The following is a 20,540-nucleotide window of genomic DNA, read 5'->3' on the forward strand; positions in this document are numbered from 1 at the left end:
TCTAAACCTTCCCAAAGGCCCCACCTCCTAAGACCATCACATTGGGTGTTAGGGCTTCAACATATGAATTTTGGGAACATAAAAAGATTCAGTCCAGGAATTCCCTGGTGGTCCAGTGGTTAGGACTCAGTGCTTTCACTGTCATGGCCCTAGGTTTGATTCTTGGTCAGGGAACTAAGACCTTGCAAGTCATGTGGCATGGCCAAAAAACATTCAGTCCATAACACCTTCCTTCTTACTAAAAGACTTTCTTCCTATGATTTCTTTCATATCATAAATTCTTTCTTAAATTTTATGTTGAAATAATTTCAGACTTTCAGAAAAGTTGCTAGTATAAACACTTCCTTATTACCCTTCACTCAGATTCTCCGTGTTAACATTTTACTATATTTGCTATAACATTTTCTCTCTCTTTCATCCATATATATATAGCAGACATGATGCTTCTTTACCTCTACCTGCTTCAGTATGTATCTCCTAAACACAAGGACATTCTCTTAGATAACCACAGTAGTATAATGATCAAAATAAGAAATTAACATTGATACAATATTATTATCTGATCTACAGAAAATGTGGATTAAGCAAGGCACAAATGAAAGAACATATTTTCAAAATATATGGATATGAAAAAGCCTTACATTGAGAATATAAAAAGAACTCTTATAATTCAATTATAAAAAGATAAATGCTCCCTTCCCCACTGGGACAAAGACTGGGACACCTCCCAAAATACTGACGAAGACTGACAAATGGTCAAAAAGCACATGAGCAGGTGCTCAGTATTAGAAATGCAAGTTAAAACCACAATGAGATACTACCACACACTGAGTAAAATGCCTAAAAACATAAAGACAATAGAAAACCCCAAATGTTGTGAAAACGTGGAGCAACTGGAGCCATCATGCATTACTTATGGATATAAAATTATTCAATCACTTTGAAAAACTGTTTGGCAATTTCTTATAAAGGTAAATATAGGTTTTCCTTATGACTCAGCACTTCCACTCCTCTTTAATTATCTAAGAAAAATGAAAACATATGCCCACAAAAATATTGTAGAGGAATACTCATAATATCTTTATGTATAAAAACCAATAACTAGAAACCACTGAAATGTCTATGTCTAGAAGAAGACATCATTAATAGTATATTTATACAATGGAATAACATTCACAGTAAAAGGAGACATACCACAGATAAAACTATGTGATGAATCTCATAGATGTAATATTGAGAGCAAAAAGCAAGAATAAAAACTATATAATTTAATTTACGGAAGTTTAAAATATATGGTGACAGAAATCAGAACAGTGCTTGCTGTGGCAGAGAGTGTACCGACTGGAAAGGGTCATGAGAAAACGTTCTGATGTGATGGAAATGTTCTATGTTTTAATTCGAATGTGGGATTTTTAGGTGTATACGTTTGTCAAAGTTGATTGGCTCATGTACATTTCACTGTGTAATTTATATTTTAATAATAAATGTAAAACAAAAGTTATGAGTGGGGTGCAGTCGAACTACAGGGATATGTTGGAACACAGGTCTACTAGCAGTGGAGCTACTAACATCTCTAGATGGAAGGCCTGGGTGAAAGCAGAGAGTTCCAAAATTCAGAAGAAGAGTGAATTCCCTACAACAGGCCGGTGAACTGACTTCAGTCAGGGACATGGACAAACTCTGGTGAATTGCAGGGATGGAACCAGTGAAATAAATAATCAGAACTCTATTATCCTCTATCCCTTCTATTTCCTGCTAGGACTTTCCATTGGTTGTACATTTGAAAGCAGAGGGCATGAGAACACTGTAGATACAGTACTTGCAGGTCAGCTTCCCAGGAGATCGAGTTGGGAGGAGAAGGAAAGAGATTAGATCTTAAGGGAAAAACAGAAGATACCCGGCATATGCCTTATTTTTACACAACTTCAAAGGGCATCATTTAATTATCATAATGGTGGCTTAGCCAAGAGATTCTACAGATTGAGAGAGATCTGAGTGAGTTGAGAGTATATGAAAGAGAGTAATTGCAATAATTGATTCTGGAATTTAATCTTTTTTGTAATGAAAGTGAGCATATGATGGGATGAGGGACAGTGCAACCATGGTAGAATCAATGGAATACGGGACCACGTAGGGTAAAAAAATTATTGGAGTTGTAGTACTAGGAAGAGTTTTTGCTAATGAGACTATGAAGGGATTTCAGTTAATAGTAGTGAAAGGTCAGGTATATGTCTATGGGAATCTGTGACTAAGGTAACAGAACACAAAATGATTGAAGGAGAGGAAATCAAGGAACTAAGCAACCAGAAAAATGGAAGGATTTTCTGCACATATATTGAAATAATCAAGAATTATCACAGGATGGAGAAAACAACAGAGAAGTAAGAACTAAAAGTTTAAAAAGAATGATGAGGAGGGCCATAGATGATTGCAGTAAGGAAGAGAAGTGGGTGGTATAGTCTGTTAGCTTGAGTCATCCTCAGTGCTTTTCTCTCAGCCCCCAGAGTCAACCAGTCATTAAATCCTGTCAGTCTATTGCTTTTCTCAATATTAGCACCACTCCAGTCACCCACTGGGTTTTAAAAAAAAATCATTTCTCCCTGTTTCAAAGCATTAGTTTTCTAAATGGGTTTCCACTAGCTACTTTTGCCAGTCTGTTTTCTTTGCTGCAATCAGTGAACTTTTCTTAGTAAATATTGTCATGTCATGCAATTCCCCCCTATCTTCCTCTAATCCAGCACTTATATTTTTTTCAGTGGGACTCCACTGCTTTTAAGATTAGGAGCAAATTCTTTCAGGCTTCTATTGAGCTCAGATGATCTGGCTTCAGGTCTATTTGTCTAGTCTTATCTAGCAACATATTCCCCCATCATCTCTCTGTGCACCAGTCACACTAGCCTTCCTGTTCTATCCTCCTGCAGGGTCTTTGCATATATATGCATCTTGCTTTGCCTGGGGTGTGTCCTCCTTCACCTCCCTGTGTTTCACCAGGTTAATTAGCAGTCTTCAGTTAAAGCTCTGTTCAAATATCACCTACCTAAGGAAACCATTTCAACATCTCCCAGACTGAGTCTGTAGCTACACCCTTTATATAAGGAACAGTATGAGTGCTTCTTAAGGGAGACATTCAAAGGAGTATCTCATATGGGAGACATTTAAAATTTATGTTGGCTCCTCCTTTGTTAGGGTTGTACTCAGCTAGTTGCCGAGATAGAAGGAACCGATTGATATGAAAAAGAGAATATCCTTAAAGGAGTCACAAATGAAGTCTGGTTTAATGACATGGTTTCGACATATGAGTCTAGTGGAGAACTGGTTTGGACAAGTGTGTAACTTTTGCTGGAAGCTCCCTCAAATGCAGCCTTTGTAGCTTAGGGATTTTGATTCCACTTTGAAGAATGAAAACGGATTTTGAGCTGCAGTTTGTTCAATGTGAAACGGGTTCCATTGGATCTAAACCAGCAGGGACACTGCAGTGTAGGAAAAGCCTGGTGCCTCCAAGTAACAGATGGGCCTTTAATAGCGACACTCTGTGGTAGCAAAAAGCACCAACAGTAGTGGGCCTGTTTAGTGGTCTTCAATTCTTGATTGTCATTAGAATCATTAGGAAGCTTTGAAAAGATACCAAGAGTGGTGATGTTTGAACAAATCTATAAATTTACTTTAAAAACTATTTAATTGTGCACTTAGAGCATGTGGATTTATAGTGTAAATTATGCCTTGATAAAGTGGTAGAAAGTATCAAAAAAATGATACTGCTGCTTGGCTGCACTCTTCAATTATACAAGAACCTCTGGGGGTAGGGCTTGGACATTAACAGGTATTAAAACTCCCCAGGAAAATTTAGCAATATTTAACAAAGGTACATATGCTTTTACTTTTTGACTCAGTTCTGTTTCTAGGAATTTATTTTGGAGACCTATCTCTAGCAATACAACGCACGATATTATTCATTTGAGCATTGTGTGTAAAGGCAAAATATGGGAAACCATCTAAATGTACTATGATACATCCACACAATAGAGAACATTATGCAGCTATAAAAAAAGAATGAGGAATACCACTTCAAACCCCCATGTAGTGATATCCAGGATATGCTTTCATATGAAAAAAGGCAAAGTGCCAAAATATATCTATAGTATGATACCCTTCAAGTAAAAATGAAGGAGACAGAAGAAATTATACATATATCTGCTCATTTGTGCAAAAAGGAATATGGCAAGGATAAATTAAAAACTTTAATGTGATTGGTTACCTACAGAGGTGACTGGGAATGGAGCAGGAAGAATGTGGGAGAGGGAATGAGTAGAAGGGATGAGAGGGGACACTTCTGTAAACACACCTTCTTGTACAGTTCTGACTTTGAGAACCAAGTAGTGGTTCACATATTAACAAACAGATAATTAATATTAACCAGGATGTGTGGGAATCCAAACAGAATACAAATGATTACTAGTAAATGTACTAGAAATTAATACCACAACCATAACAAATGGGATAAAAAAGAAAATAACAAACCTAAGTAATATTGAAAAACAGTATTTTGAATATATTCTACAAGGCCAAAGTCAAAAGTGCTACACACAAATATTGTACTCTTTTTAGTAAATTTGTTTTTCACAGAGGTATATATATTAGTAATTCTGAAATTATGTGTATTCTGAAAGTGAGTAAATAAGTAAATAAATTTTGTAGAATGAGAGCCGAATTATCACTGTCAGAGAAAGGGGTTACAACTGAGGAAAGGGAGAAGACTAGAGTGAACCTCAGGTATTAGCATTGTAGGTATCAGTTTCACTACTAGTTATATATATATACATAATATATTATGTAATATAGATATATTTATTTATAATAATTTTCTATAATAATTATGTATATATAATATATATGGGGGAGAGAGAGAGAGAGAAAAAGGGAGATATAAAAATAGATACAGATGTACATTTAATTGTATATGTATACATGTATATATTTCCTTGCTCTGTTCACTTAGAAAACCTAGAAGCAATGACACCCCAGCAGTAATGAGTATACCTAGTACCCAGAACTTGGTTTTTAAGTGCCATTTTTCAATAAAATGACTGAATCCAGGGCTGAGTGCAGAAAGCATAAGGTAATCCTTGATCATCTTGTGGTACCAGAAAGTAAGTGTTCAATAAATCATGGGAGCATATTGAAAAGCTTGGACACCAACCTGAAGTAGCTCAGTTGCCAAAGCTGGGATAATTTGGGTAACAAAATAAATAATGATAATATTGGACTATAACACACTGAATAAAATAAATATCTGTGCATCTGTACTGATTAATACAGATGATTGACTACATAAATAAATACAGCAGAAAAGACTGCTCTTCATTGCAGTAAAATCCCCATCAGTAAATGTAGAAGGAATGGTGGAAATATAAAATCACCATTTTGCAAATGCCCAGTAATAGTTGTCATAGGGAAGACTCAATGGATGCTAAAATCAGTAGGCAGAAACATAATTAGAAACAAGATATTTGCATAATCTCAGAATATCTCTCTACAAGATACTAATTACAAAGATAAAGTAGTATCTCTACAATGGAGAAACTTGGCAGACACCAATGTACGTGACCAAAGTTAACATCAACAGTAATGTGATACATTGACATCATGGATTTCCTGATAGGAGGTACTGAAAAGTGCACAACATCTTTTCTTGGTGTTCTTCCAAAAACACATAACTTTCATGTAACTATGAGGAACCATCAGACAAACCCAAATTGAAGAACATTTTATGAACTGTTCTGTACTGACCAGTATTCTTCAAAAGTGTCAAGGTCATGAAAGACAAAGAAAATAAAAGGCTGAGGAACAGTCCCAGATTGGAGGAGACTGGGTGGGATCGTGGATTAGAGCCTGTCTTGGGGGTGGGGAAGCTCTCTGGAGAGCCAGGTAGGATTTTATGCTATTAGAATATAGGTGATTCCTTGCATAATTAAAGAGATGGGGTCAAATGAATAATCCAGGAAGTGGTGCTGGTCATAGAGTTTAAGAATGCTCTTGTAGCACCCTGTACTTCTCCAGTGCAGCATTTATCAAGTTGCAATCCTGTCTGTTTCCCCTATTAGAATGTAAGCTCCATGCACACAGAGAGGTGGCACGTCTATCTCATTCACCGCTCTGTCCCACACGTTGCCTTACACATAGTCAGTGTTCAATAAATGTGCTGAAAAATATAACCTTAATCTTCTTTTGCTGGTCAAGCCCATGCAAACACATTTTGTCTTTCACTTTGCTCCGAGTAGCTGCACTGGTTGGAAGGCTCTATCCACTGGTGGCTGAGGGCTCCATTCCTTTATTTAATGCTTCCTCTTCCTTCAGGCTCAATGCAAGCCCCATCTTTTAGTGGAGAGCATCTTGGACTTCATAATTTATTTATTTATTTAAAATGTGGGATCTTAGTTCCCTGACCAGGGATCGAACATACACCCCCTGTACTGGAAGCGTGGAGTTTTTACCACTGGACCGCCAGGGAAGTCCCCATCTTGGGCTTTAGAGACTTAAATATAAGGATTCAGGTCTTACCTCTCTCATCCTCCAGCCAGAAACCCACCTCCGTCTTTCCCCCTCTCCAGGCTTGGTTACTTCAAGAGTAAAGAAAGGTCTTTGGATTTTTAAGCAATGATTTTTCAAGCTTTTTAAATTTTGTTTTGCTTTTGTTGTGATTATCGATGAAGGGATTGTTTGCTTATTTTCAAAGGCCCCTTTTCTTTAAAGGAAATCTGTATGTAGTGTCCAGAGGTGTACATAAATAATAACGAGGAAAGATGGAATTGCTCCACTGGGGGACATGTGGAGAGAGGAGTGTGTGGGAGAGTGATGGAAAACCTGCCGAAACAGCATCCCTTCCCCAGCCACCACCCGACTCTGGAAACCTTTGAGGTACCAACGACAAACTTCCAGTCCATAGTTTGAAAACTCTAGCAGATTGTTGCAATTTTTCTACCACCTTCAGAAGCCCTGGTTTATCCCTCCTGTGCGCTGTGGTTCTTATCCTTGCTCCCTTCCACTTTGCATTGACCATGCTACTGCCTGGGGTAGGAGGAACGGGCAATACATTTTTAGATCCAAGACCTGGTATAAAACCTTCACCTAGTATTTCATTTGGTGAAGATTTCTTGATGATGATCATTGGGGCTGGGATCTCCAGAAACTTATTAGAGGACGTGGCCCCTGAGTTGGGCCTGGGGAGAGAGAGAAAGGATTTGAATTAGCAAGCAGGGGGTCATTAGCCCCTATCAGTGGGGACTGTGCAGTAATGACGGGCAGAGGAGGGCAAACAGTGGGAAGTCATGAGAAGTTTTGAAAGACAGAGAGAGATGGTAGGTGCAGGGTGGGCTGAGGTGGACGACCTGAGACAGGACATGTGAGTGTAATAGCCCAGCTGTGACCTCAGACAGCCTAAAACCAGAAACAGAAATTATCATGCCACATTTTAAATTAATTCCCTAGTGTAGCCTCTTCAGAAAGATATTTCAGGAAGATAATTGGAATTGGCTGGTTTCCAGGTATCTTAATTTCAAGTCCCAAACAAAACATGGGCAACCTCCAAGGCAAAACTTTTCCTGACATTTCCGAGGCCACATCCCACAGCCACTATTCGCAGCTCAAGCCTACACCCTTTATCAGATCCAGGTGAGAAAATGATGATTGCTCTAAAGGTAGAACATTCTCTACCAAGCAGTTGCTCTGGTTTGGCTGTTGGCACCAGCTAGCTGGCTGTTGATGGAAGCATCCTGCCCTCTGCTGGATTTGGCAGGAAAAATGAATTTGCATTGCCTGCTAAAGAATTAATGAAGATTGAAAGTTTGGGGTTTTATCTGAAAATAAATATTTGCTTGCATGTCGATGAGGTCTAATTAATCAAGGAGTGCATCCCCTGGATGACATGTGGCTTTCTTAGAAGACTTCCAGGTATCCAGGAAAAAAAATAAATCTTTGTGTATCATATGTATACCTCTTGCTCAGTAAACAGGGGTGCAATGTTGGCATTTTTAAAGAAATGTAAAGAATCAAAGCTGCATCTCTAATAATTTTTAAAGTATTCACATGGTATATGACAGGAAGAACTTTGGGAGAACCGTCAGACTGCCCGGATTTATATATTAATTCTGCAAGTTACTAAATCTATCTGAGACTCAACTTCTTCATCTGTAAGGTACGTATCCACCTTACAATGTTGCTGTGAGGGTCAGATGAGCTAATAAGGAATGAGAAAGCACTTCACTGTGCCCACTGAAAGTATGAGGTCTTAAATATACGTGCTATGCACAGGTTCACACAAGAGTACACACACACACACACACACACAAAGTAGAGGCACACCTCAGTGATATTGCACGGTTGGTTCCAGACCACTGCAACAAAGCAAATATCACAATAAGTTGAGTCACACAGAATTTTTGGTTTCCCAGTGCATATAAAAGTTATGTTTATACAGTAGTCTATTAACTATGCAATAGCATTATGTCCCCAAAAAATGTGCATACCTAAATTATAAACTACTTTATTGCTAAAAAGTGCTAACCATTGTCTGAGACTTTAGCAAGTCGTAATCTTTTTGCTGGTGGAGGGTCTTGCCTCGATGTTGATGGCTGCTGACTGATCAGGTGGTGGTGGCTGAAGGTTCTGGTGACTGTGTCAATCTCTTAAAATAGGACAACAGTGAAGTTTGCTTCCTCGGTTGATTCTTCCTTCCATGAACGATTTCTCTGTAGCCTGCAACGCTGTTTAATAACATTTTACCCACAGTAGAACTTATTTCAAAATTAGAGTCAAGCCTCTCAAACCCTGCCACCGCTTTATCAACTAAGTTTACGTAAAACAGAACACACAAGAGTTCACACAAACGTACAAACCAACATTGTTCAATTATTGACTTCCTGAAATGTATTTGGGTAAAACTAGAAAACAGATCATCGATATTTCAAATCCAGAGAATGAAAAGAAAGCAGGATGCCCTGCAAATAATTTTTATAAAAAACTCTAGAGACAGAACTTTTTTACTAAGTAGAATTTATCTTCAACTGCCTATCACTATGTTCTGTACAACCTATAAGAACATCTGTTTTTCTCACTTTCATAAAGAGAAAAATGGCAAAAATGAATTTGAAGAATAATCTTTTACAGAAATATAATCCCTCCCTTTTCTCCTTTCCTCTTTTTTCTTGGGCCCTTCCCTATCCTTCTCTTCCATTCTTCTGTTTGATTTGAAACCAGAAATAAGTAGCTTCAGCTAGTATTGTCACTGCTGTCAATGGTTAGCTATTTCTCATCCCCTGTAGCAATTCCATAAGTATGTCGTTTTCTCTTCAGTGTTATTATTATAATTGGAGTAGAGTATGGTCCTGGCTCATTTAAAGGGTAAAAAGCTGAATGACAATGGTGTTGATATTACTGTAGTAGCTTTTTAATAGAAAAATAATAGATTTTTTATTTCATTGATGTTATTCTCTTTATTAGCAGCTCTGCATAATAAAGGGTTTTTAAACATCCCATTCGTGCTTTCACTTGAAGAGTAAACCCAAATTTAATTGATCACCTTGCCAGCCTCAGTAAGTGCTATATTGATGTTTTGTAGGAAATTCTACTTCAACAACGATTTAGTGCTAGTTGCTGAACATATGAAGAAATATCTCTACATATGAGATATCTATGAGATACGCAGGCTTTAGTTACATACTTATATAAATAAATACGTGATAAGCTAGTGGTGTGGAAAATGGGAAGAAATAACTAGAAGATATCATTGGATCTTAAAATTGAACAATTTTCCAGGTGGGCAGAGTGTATATATGCATGTGTTAGAGTGGGTGAAGAGCAGCCTTCGAGAGAGAGGGTTCCAGGTAAGTAAGATATAGTGAAAATTATGAAAATCTGTGCAAATAATGGGGAGATGAGGCTGAGGCCAGACTGGTACTTTGGGGCCCAATGCAGAGGCTATTAAACTAATAAGATATAGAGTTTGAATTCCACTGGGTATGTGTGTAAACTAATACACTTGAGTGACGAATTAATCTTATACCTCTGTGATATTCTCTTTAGTCAGAGGAGTGTTTATGAGGGAGGGAAATTGGGTTTTAAGTAGTGTTATAATTCCCTCTGCCTTTCAAAATATGTGTAAGTTGCTGCATGAGGACTGCAACAACCTCTAATTTGGGTTAGTGAGTGAGTCTCAGAACAGACTAGAATCCTTATCTTGCATCTTTAAAACACAACAGCTTAAATCCCTTTTGAATCACCAGAAAGTCACACATTTTTAAAAAGCAGCCTCTTTGGTCCAGTTAGTCTTAGATAATCATATACCTTAAAATATCTAGAGTCCACTGCCTAAGGAGAAGTATTTACAAATGTCATAAGTCACTTTCTATGTCTGACCTGCTGTTTTGTCACATAAAATAAAAAAGAGATCAGAAAAAGACCCATGGATAAAGGCTCTCCACTTCACCAAATATGCTTGCTCATCTGCTTAATCATTTTTAAAAGTCAAATTATTTATATAAGCTGCTGGAATGATATTACTGATATTAACCTTTCTTGTCTGCCTATAGTAATTCCACAAACTTGCAAGAGACACGTTGCTCACGGTAAAGCTTTGTTTATGGCATCTTAAAAGAAAGCACTTTGAACTGATATTCCCCAATCCCTATCATCGTAATGAGATTTACATGTAAGTTAAGAAATTTTTCTTTTGTGTGTTTGCTCAGCACTTAGCACATTATAGGCATTCTGAAGGATGGAGCACATTCCATTAAACAATTTGGGCAAAAATAAAGTGTAAATAAGTGTGATAAGAAAAGTGTAGCCAGGTTCTTAGTGCCCTGATTGTGCAAACAAGAGGCCATAGACTAGCATAAGAGCCTGGAGGAGCACAGATCTTGGCTGCCTTGCTTGTTTCTCTACCGCCAGTGCCCTGCACATAGTAGGTACTCATTAAATATCTGTGGTCTAATGAAACAATGAATAGACTCCCTTTCCTCAAGACCTTGCTTGCAGTGGTTACCTTAAGGGCATAATAAAGTAGTAATTGCTCCATGACTACTTGGTCTTATGAGTTAATGTTTGCAAAGCACTTTGAACTTCTTGGGAAAAAGAATGGTGTTTTTTTTGGCACCATTTCATGTTTGCAGTGGCACCCAAATTGTTCCTCCTCCTCTTCCTCCAGCTGCCCACGCTGTGCCCTCCCCCAGCTCTGTGCTGCACCAGGATCTCCCAGAAGGCAGCCACACCGCTCCCACTGCCTTCTCCCAGCTGTACCTCCAGCCCTGCAGGACAGGTAGGGACAGAGCAAATGCCAGAAAGATTTCTTTAAGACCTTGCAAGAGACTCTGGAAATATGGAATTTGGGTTGATTTTAATAACACTTAGAGCAATTGATGCGTAGAGGGATGCAGATTCTTGGTCAGCCATGGAAGAAGCTATTGGGACAGGCAGGTTGATCTGTGAGGATACATCAAACTAGATCCTGAAGGGGAGATAGAGGGTGTCAGAGAGGCAACTGGGAGCATGTGCCAAAGCAGCTGGTTTCTAAAGTGTATATGATTTTAGACACACAATACAGAACCTTGACTAGTAACTGGCAGAAAATACTAGAGTTGTTTTTAGAAGGGACTCAATAAGACAAGATGTGTTTCTTTTACATGGGTAAAAATTTCAACTGTTATGATTACTTTCCCTATAATTTTTAAAAATATTTGATGATGAAAAACAGAGATTCTATCTCACAATAGATAATCATAGGCTGCAATGTTTTCCAATGTGTTTATTGCTATAAAAATTGCCTTGATTTTTAGAAACTCAATAATTAAACAGTTCAAATGTGATCTGGGAAACAAAAGCTGTTTTCTATTAAGAATGGTTGTCCTTTATGAACAAATTCTAGAAGAAGAGTTTTTTTTTTCTTTTTCAGTTTACAATATATGAACTTTCAACTGATCACACACAATGCATATCTCAAGGTAATTCAGGGAAAGCCGGTTACAGGTGCAGAATAATTAGAATGACTATCAGGGGCAGATCTTGCCTTAAAGGCAGGAACAGATCCTATTTTCCACAACTTTAAAATGACTTGTTTTCCAAACCAAATCATGATGTTTTCTCTGTGTGTGGAAAATTTTCCATGATGCATATTTATATGTTAGCTGCTGTATGCGTGCAAATTTGCTCTCTCTAGAAATTGTTTCTAGGGATTGGAAATGAATGTTATGTGGATAAAAGCTAACATGGTTTTCTATTGAAAAGATAGACCGTGTAAATGATGCCTGCTTTGCTTTAAAGGGAAAACTCAGGTAAGCCTGGTTTAGTTGAACAGCATGAAGTCAACCAAAAGTCTCAAATTTTGTTCAGAATAAATTATGGAAGTTCCTTCCAATTAAATTGCAATCATTATTAATCTGAAAACAAAAGCAAGGGGAATAAAATTTGTAGTTAGTTTACAGTAAGTAGCATTTGAAACTCTGAAAGCTTAGTGTCCCCATAAAAGCCACATGTGAAACATTTAGATGGGAGTGACTCCAGATAAGAAATGGTTTCTTTCTCCACTTAATTCATTATAGAATGAACAACCCTGATTTTCCATTTGTACAGGGCTCAAGGATCACATAGGCATTACTGAATTTTTGTTGTTTCTCTTTGTCTTTGTAACATATTTGATACTAAACAGTTTGTCCATGTCCTGGAATAAATAGATGGGAACCTCCTTCAGGAAAGATGAGGAGGTTAGCATGAGTTAGGGTGAGATCGAATTTCCTTTTCAGAATGTCAGTGTCTTGTTGCATTGCAGGGGCTGTAAATTCATCTACAGCAGACTAGAGGACCCCTCATATGCTCTGGTGTGGAGACCAGGAGGGATATCTGACTGAGATTTGCCAACTAAGCTTCTATGGTAAGTTTGACTTTGAAATATGCGGTTGATTCTCATTATGTTCTTGTCTTTGATATGGGGGAGGGGAGGAAGCAAACGAGTTTTAATGAAGTGTTTTATAATAAGATAAATAAAATATTGACGGAATTATTATTGGGAATTCCTTATTCAAGTGTTTAATGAGTAAGCTGGTTGGCTCTTTCTGGTTTATTTCCTAAATATTTTGGACTTCTTGTTTTTACTAGGTCTCTCTTTTTTGTTGATATTTTCGTTACTGTGTCTCTGCTACTTTTTCTTATAGCATATGGTCATCAGATTTGATGACAGCGATGTCTTCTATCAAGGCAAAGGTTGAATTTGTAATATCCAGACAACTTTTGGTAGTAGTTAGAAAGGTCCATTAAAAACTGGAGTGTGACGTTACTGCAAGAAGGGAAAAATAGAAGAGGCTGATTTAGAAAGTTGAAGCTTCTTATTAAGAGAAAAGAAAAGAGGGAATTGGTAAGAAGCCAAGTTTAAATTGGCTGAGTGCTAGAGCTCAAACACAATATTCTAATGATGAAGACAGGGTAAGGCAGCTAATGGAAATTTACCGTGTGTGTGTGTGTGTGTGTGTGTGTGTGTGTGTGTGTGTGTGTTGTGTGTGTAAGAGACAGGGAGAGAAGACTTGCTTATTTTCTTATCTATATCCACACTAGCCTTTCTGAGGACAGGGACTCTCTTCTTAGCTCTGTACAATCTGCAAAGAATGACAATTAAAAAACATATATTGATCACGAAAGGTATTTCTTTTTGTAGCTGCTACAAAAAAAGGTCCACAAACTAGTTGCTTTTATGTGCTTTCTGTGAGACAGGCCTGAATAAGGTAATCAGAGCTCAGGCAGAGGCAGCTGGAACTTAATCAAATAAGTTGCAGCCAAAAGGCGAGCTGTGAGCAGCAGATCACAGATTATTCCCTCAAAGCCCCGTCAGGGTAGTCACGCTTCTGGGTTAGACCACCAGGGGTCAGGACATTGTCTCCAAGAAAGATTTGTTAAAGGACACTTTTGGTGTCAAAGAAGAAAGACACAGGGCAGTGGATCTCAAACTTTTAAGAATGAAAAGTGTTCAAGGACTAGTTCCAGGTTGTCACGTCTAGTGATTCGGATTCAGGAAGTCATCAGTTGGGGTGGGACAGATATCCCTGGGAATCTTTACTTTGTAAAAGATGTAGGTGTTGGAGGACGTCACTTTTGAGAAAAAAGTGTCAGGTTTCTCTAGCTTGTTGATCTCATCACAGGACTGTTGGTTCAGAACCCACCAGCCACCTGGCTCTGAGAGGGACTGAGCAACTTGGATGAAGAGGTAATCAATGCCTGTGCCACGCAGACCAGGGTTTGAATCCCCTGTGGCTTTGCGCAAAGTGTTTTCCTTCTCTGAAATTCAGGTTCCTCCTTTTAGAAAGAGGAGAACCCTATTGTCTACCTCGTGGATTTAAAGAAATAATGCCAAAAAGCACTTAGCAGAGTGACTGGCACATAACAAAGCAATTAGTAAATGTTACTTCTTGTGGTGGGGAGAGAAGGAAATGTCAATAAGTCCTCTGAGGCCAGGAAAATGGTGTGCAGCAGACAGAGCAAGGCAGGACCTACCAGGAGGCTAGTTCTAAAGATATTAGATCCTAGATCGGAAGATGAATAAACATGAGCTTGGGAGACAGAATTTCTCACCATTACAAATGTTTCCCAAGAATGGTAATGAACAACCCAGATGGCACAGTTAATTGGAATTATAATTGATCCCCAAAAAGTATTTAAGTCAATAGTTTAATTGATTGTCCTTGGGAAAACCATTATAAGAACATCTAAAAGGGAACAGAGTGAAATGCATCAAATTCAGTGATTTGTTCATCTCTGCCGCCCACCCTACATAGAAGGATTAATGAATGAAGAGAAAAATGGTCAAAGGGGGGAAGGAAACAGGGACCGCAAATCAAATAGACTGTCATTAAATGAAATCCTCTTCTGGTAATTCAGTGGGATGTCAGGTGGTACTGAACCGGCTGGCTTGCTTGCATGTGGCTGCTTCCAGGTACTCTCCCAAGATGACGCATGAAGAGTAGAGGAAATGGGACTGATTACCTTTCTTAAAAGACAAAGATGAAATTTATCAGCACTTGAATGTATGCTGCGGCTGAACCAGCCAACAAGTTAATAGATGAGGGATATGGACCGGTGGGGGTGAGGTAGGATCAGACTGTCTGCAGGCAAATCATTTAGCTCTTTGGGCCTTACTTTCCTCTCTAAATGCCCTTCTAGGCCTGATACACTGTGATAAGGCAGAGATGGTGGGTCAAATCCCAACACTTTAAACATTTTATTTTGCATTTTTCACACCTGGAAAGTAGTCCCTAACTAGGGTACCTAAGTTATCACCAAATGCTAGCTATTTTGAGGAATTTTGTTTATCCTGAACTATGAATTTTTTAGTGTTTTTTCCCCCATAAGTCCAAATTTCAACTTAAATATGTTTTTACCAATGCTGTTAGTTCTCTGGATAAATAACTATGATAATAGAGAGTAATGATAAATAGTGAAGAAAAAAATAACAGAAGCCACTAGGTTTTGAACACCTATAATCTGACAGTTATTATGCTCATCACATTTCATCTCTCATCCTTATACTAACCTTGTTAAGTTGGCGTTATTGTGGCCATCTTCCATGAGAATTCTGAGAGGTCACAGACACAGCAAATAGCAGAGTCAGGATTTGAATCTAGGTCTTTCTGATTCCAAAACCCATCATGTTTCTACTCCTTTAATATACCATAAATCTGCTGTACTGAGTGCATTCATAATAATCCTGTATAATTTCTCCTTGATTCAGAGTCTCCTAATTTTTATTCAGAAAGACACAGACATAGAGAATGGACTTGAGGACATGGGGAGGGGGGAAGGTTAAGCTGGGACAAAGTGAGAGAGTGGCATGGACATATATACACTACCAAGTGTAAAATAGATAGCTAGTGGGAAGCAGCCGCATAGCACAGGGAGATCAGCTCGGTGCTTTGTTACCACCTAGAGGGGTGGGATAGGGAGGGTGGGAGGGAGGGAGATGCAAGAGGGAAGCGATATGGAGATTTATGTGTATGTATAGCTGATTCACTTTGTTATAAAGCAGAAACTAACAAAAAAAATCTGGAGACTTGGAAAAATTATATATGTATTTGAAATTAAAAAAAAAAAAAGAAATACAATGCAAAGTGTGTTAGTGTCCTACTCCTTCACTTCACTTATGATCACTTTAGTGGAGAGTTTCTGTTCTTAAAGGCAATATTATATTATTTTGTTTACTTTGAGTAAAGAGTTTACTGATGAGTCTGAACTTGCCTGAGGAGTCTGAACTTGAAGGAGATAGTGGCTCCAGTCATTAGTTATCCAACTTCTTTATCCCAATATTGGGGCCTTACAGGCCATATCTAGGGTAAGAGAAAGACTTGCCCTCAATAGCCTGTTACATTTGTGCACTCTTGGCGGCAAAAATTAATTGGTATAAAATATAAGACTTCTTATCTGTGAAGGACATTATCAAGAGAATGAAGAGACAAGACACAGGCTGGGAGAAAATACTTATAAAAGACATATCTGGTAAAAGACTGTTATCCAAAGTATACAAGGAACACTTAAAACTCAACAGTAAGAAAATGAACAATCTGATTAGTAAATGTGCAAAAGATCCGAAACAGACACCTCATCAAAGAAGGTATACAGATGGCAAATAAACATTTGTAAAGATGCCCAACATCATCTCATTAGGGAATTGCAAATTGAAACAACAGTGAGATACCACTACACACCTATTTGAATGGTGAAAATACAAAACACTGACAACACTAAATGCTGGCCAGGATGTGGAGCAACAGGAACTCTTATTCATTGCTAATGGGAATACAAAATGATACAGTCACTCTGGAAGACAGTTTGACAGTTTCTTACAAAATTGAATATATTCTTACCATAGGATCCAATTGCACTCCTTGGTATTTACCCAAATGAGTTGAAAAATTGTATCCGCATTATAACCTACACATGAATGTTTAAGCAGCTTTATTCATAATCACCAAAACTTGAAAGCAACCAAGATGTCCTTCAGTAAGTAAATAAAGTGTGATATGTCCAGACAATGGAATATTATTCAGTACTAAAAAAATGAGCTAGCTATCAAGCTATGAAAAGACACGGAAGAATCTTAACTATATATTACTACTAAGTGAAAGAAAGCAATCTGAAAAGGCTACAAAATGTATGATTCCAAATTTCAACTATATGATATCCTGGAAAAGGCAAAACTATGGAGACATTAAAAAGATCAGTGGTTGCCAAGGACTAGGGGGACAGAGATGAACCAGTGGAGAACAAAGGATTTTAGAGCAGTGAAATTTCTCTGTGTGATATTACAATGGTGAGTACATGTCATTGTATACCTACCAAAACCCATAGAATGTACAACACCCAAAGTGAACCCTAATGTGAACTCTGGACTTTGGGTGATAATGAGGTGTTAGTGTAGGTTCATCAGTGGTAACAAATACGCTGGTGTGGAATGTTGATGGGGGGGAGGCTGTGTGTGTATGAGGACAAGGGGTACATGAGAACTCTCTGCACTTTCTGTTCCATTTTGCTGTGAACCTAACACCACTGTAAAAGATAGTCTACTTAAACATTAATTTATATTAAAATATTATTATAAACAGTCATAGGTAGCCAAAGTAGAGAAGTCTGCTTTCTAAATGGATTACAGATTTTCCACTTTTGTGTGGGACTGAGGGATGCTTTGTTTTATGACTCCTTCCCTTGGACAGTGAATGTCTAGCAACTGATAGATGCATTCACTCTTCTGCCTCCTCTGTATTTTATGGTCATCGATACTGATCCTGAAATGACTAGGCAGCAGCACAGGTGGGTGAGTAGAGACCCTTCTTCCTGGAAGCCTTCTCTTTGATAGCGCAGCTACTTTCAAGGCCACAGAAAACTGCACCACACTTACTGTTCTGAATGATGTAACTCTACAGTGACTCATTATTACCTAAAAAAACCAGCAGTCCCCCAAATTTGGGATTCTGTTTTCCTAGAACATTCATTTCTGTGTTCACAATTTTAGTTGGTCTTTGAACCAGGTTAAAAGAAGCAGAGAAAGACAGAATTGAAGCTGGCAACTTTGACATGGTATAGCAGCTCTGAGAAATGTAGCCCCTTGGGCAAACTTCACATTTGCCTATTATGTTACTTTTTCACATTTAGCTATAGACACCCATTCTGTGCCTCAGTCTCTCAGACTATCTTCTATCAAAATAAGAGGTCGTGCCCAACTAATAAAGAGTTAATATTTGGAAATCTTCTAGCTAGGTGTTAAGAACATGTATTTCTTGGTGGTGGTATGATAGGTGATTTAAAATTATAGTTATGCATTTTCTGAAAAATGTTCTTATAATAGACATGCATTTTTTATTATCAGAAAAAATTAATCTATTTTCATTTGAAAGTAAAGGTTATCTAAAAGAAAAACAGATAAAGGAGGTATGACAATTTTGAAAGATGAGGGTTACAAGAAGGACTTGCACTGCTAACATAGAACAATGACAACAGTAATAGCCAATACTTCTGTGGCACTTTCTACGTGCCAAGCACTGTTCTAAGTTCTTTATTCTATTAATCAATTTACTCTTCATGACAGTCTCATGATGGAAGTAATATTGGTATGCCTATTTTACAGATAAGGAAACTGAGTCACAGAGAGGCCATAACTAGTCTATTGTTAGATAGCTAGTAAGGGGTAGAGTTGAAATCTGAGAACAAGCACCAGTACCAGCTAAAGATCAGAGCTATTAATGTAATAAAGATAAATAAGAGAGAATAACGAAAAGCTTAATAGGATAAATGAAGCACCATATATCAGTGAGAGAGGGGATGGGTAATTTAAAATGCTATTTTGGGGAAACTGATTATTTAGATTAAATAAATTCAGTTTAGCGAATCCCCCTAAAATAATTACCCATTTTATTCTAAATAGATTAAAAAGTTAAGTCTAAATAGCTAAACCAAAATAACTTGGAAAAAATATACTTTAATATTTATCTGATCTTTAGATGGAAAAGGATTTTCTAAACTTAAAAGCAATTAAGGAAATCACAGAGGAAAAGATTGATGGATAAAATAAAAAAGTTTCTGAATGTTATAAACCAAATGAAAAGATAAACAACAACTAGCACATTAAAGAAATTGCGGTTTTTCATACATATCTATAAGAAAATCACAAAAGAGGAAACAAATTGTTAACAAAATATGAAAAATACCTTCTTTTGTAATATAAGAAAGGCAAATTTTTCAGAAATTCAAATTAAAACAAAAATTAGGTAGCAGTTTTCACAGAGCACATTTTAGCAAATATTTTTAACTGATAATAATCAAGGTTATCAGGAGTTCTACGGGATGGATGGACGATTTCATGTTGAAGTTTTCTGACAATAATTTAGCAACATCCATCGAGAGCCTTAAAGACAGCCATATTTTTCAAACCAGTATTTTTTCATATAAGAATTTGTCCTAAGAAAATGATTATGTGGACAAAGATTTATGTTCACATTTTTATAACATCATTAATTTCTAATAGTGCAATATTAGAAACAATGTTTAATAAAATTGAATTTGTGGGTAATAAGTGGAAACTATGGTACAGCTATAGGATGGACCATCACACCACAATTAAAATCATGTTGTGAGTAGTTCTTAGTGAGAAAAGAAAACAGTTACTAGATAATGCTTTGTGTAATAAAAGAGGATATATAATTATTTATACATAATTGTCTCATCTAGTTAAAATTAATAACAATAAGAAAAGGACTAGAAAGGTCATGATAAATGTCCATGATGATAATTGGTGACAGAAAGGATTTTTTTTTTTAATTTATTTTATTTTTATTTTTGGCTGTGTTGGGTCTTTGTTGCTCTGCGCGGGCTTTCTTTAGTTGCGGAGAGCGGGGGCTACTCTTCGTTGCGGTGCGCAGGCTTCTCATTGCGGTGGCTTCTCTTGTTGCGGAGCACAGGCTCTAGGTGCACGGGCTTCAGTAGTTGTGGCTCGCGGGCTCTAGAGCACAGGCCCACTAGTTGTGGCACAAGGGCTTTGTTGCTCTGCGGCACGTGGGATCTTCCCGGACCAGGGCTCGAACCCGTGTCCCCTGCATTGGCAGGCGGATTCTTAACCACTGAGCCACCAGGGAAGCCCCGGAAAGGATTTTTATATTTTACAAACTGCCTAAAACAAACAGACATAATAATGAGGAAAATAATTTTAAGTAAGAAAAAAGAAATACAGGGTGCAATACAGAGACAAAGGATAAAAGGGCAGATCATTGAAAATGGTGAAAGGCACATGGATATTATCTCAAATCTGATATCCTGGCAGAGCTGGAATGGAGCATAGAGCAAATAAATATATTGGAAAAATTAATGTTTTTGGCCAGCTCCTTCAGAGTACCGGAGTCAATAGAACAACCGCAAGGACAGACCTCTGCTTCTCGCTCAACCACTGGGAAGCCAATCCATCCCCTGGGATATGTTGATGAAAGTGTTTTCTTAAAACAAACTAGTTTTCTGCCCAAACTCATGTT

The 20,540-nt window shown here is 37.7% G+C and overlaps 1 protein-coding gene across 5 annotated transcripts in view; it reads left to right on the forward strand.

Annotated features, from left to right (window-relative positions):
* Positions 1 to 1,481: 1,481 nt before the first annotated feature.
* Positions 1,482 to 20,540, forward strand: part of CYTIP (cytohesin 1 interacting protein) — a gene marked incomplete at its 5' end in the record, with an annotated part of 78,531 nt that continues 59,472 nt past the window's right edge. Inside the window, 3 exons of one of the 5 annotated variants that reach the window (XM_082395783.1) lie at positions 1,482 to 10,702; positions 11,198 to 11,308; positions 12,815 to 12,916. Coding sequence is in view for 2 of the 5 variants with exons in the window: in XM_082395780.1 (XP_082251906.1) it covers positions 14,232 to 14,239 (8 nt within the window). The other 4 variants (XM_082395782.1, XM_082395785.1, XM_082395784.1 and 1 more) reach the window with 4 other exon arrangements.

Source organism: Balaenoptera borealis (assembly GCF_965194805.1).
Source record: "Balaenoptera borealis genome assembly, chromosome: 6".
NCBI classification, from domain to species: Eukaryota; Metazoa; Chordata; class Mammalia; order Artiodactyla; family Balaenopteridae; genus Balaenoptera; species Balaenoptera borealis.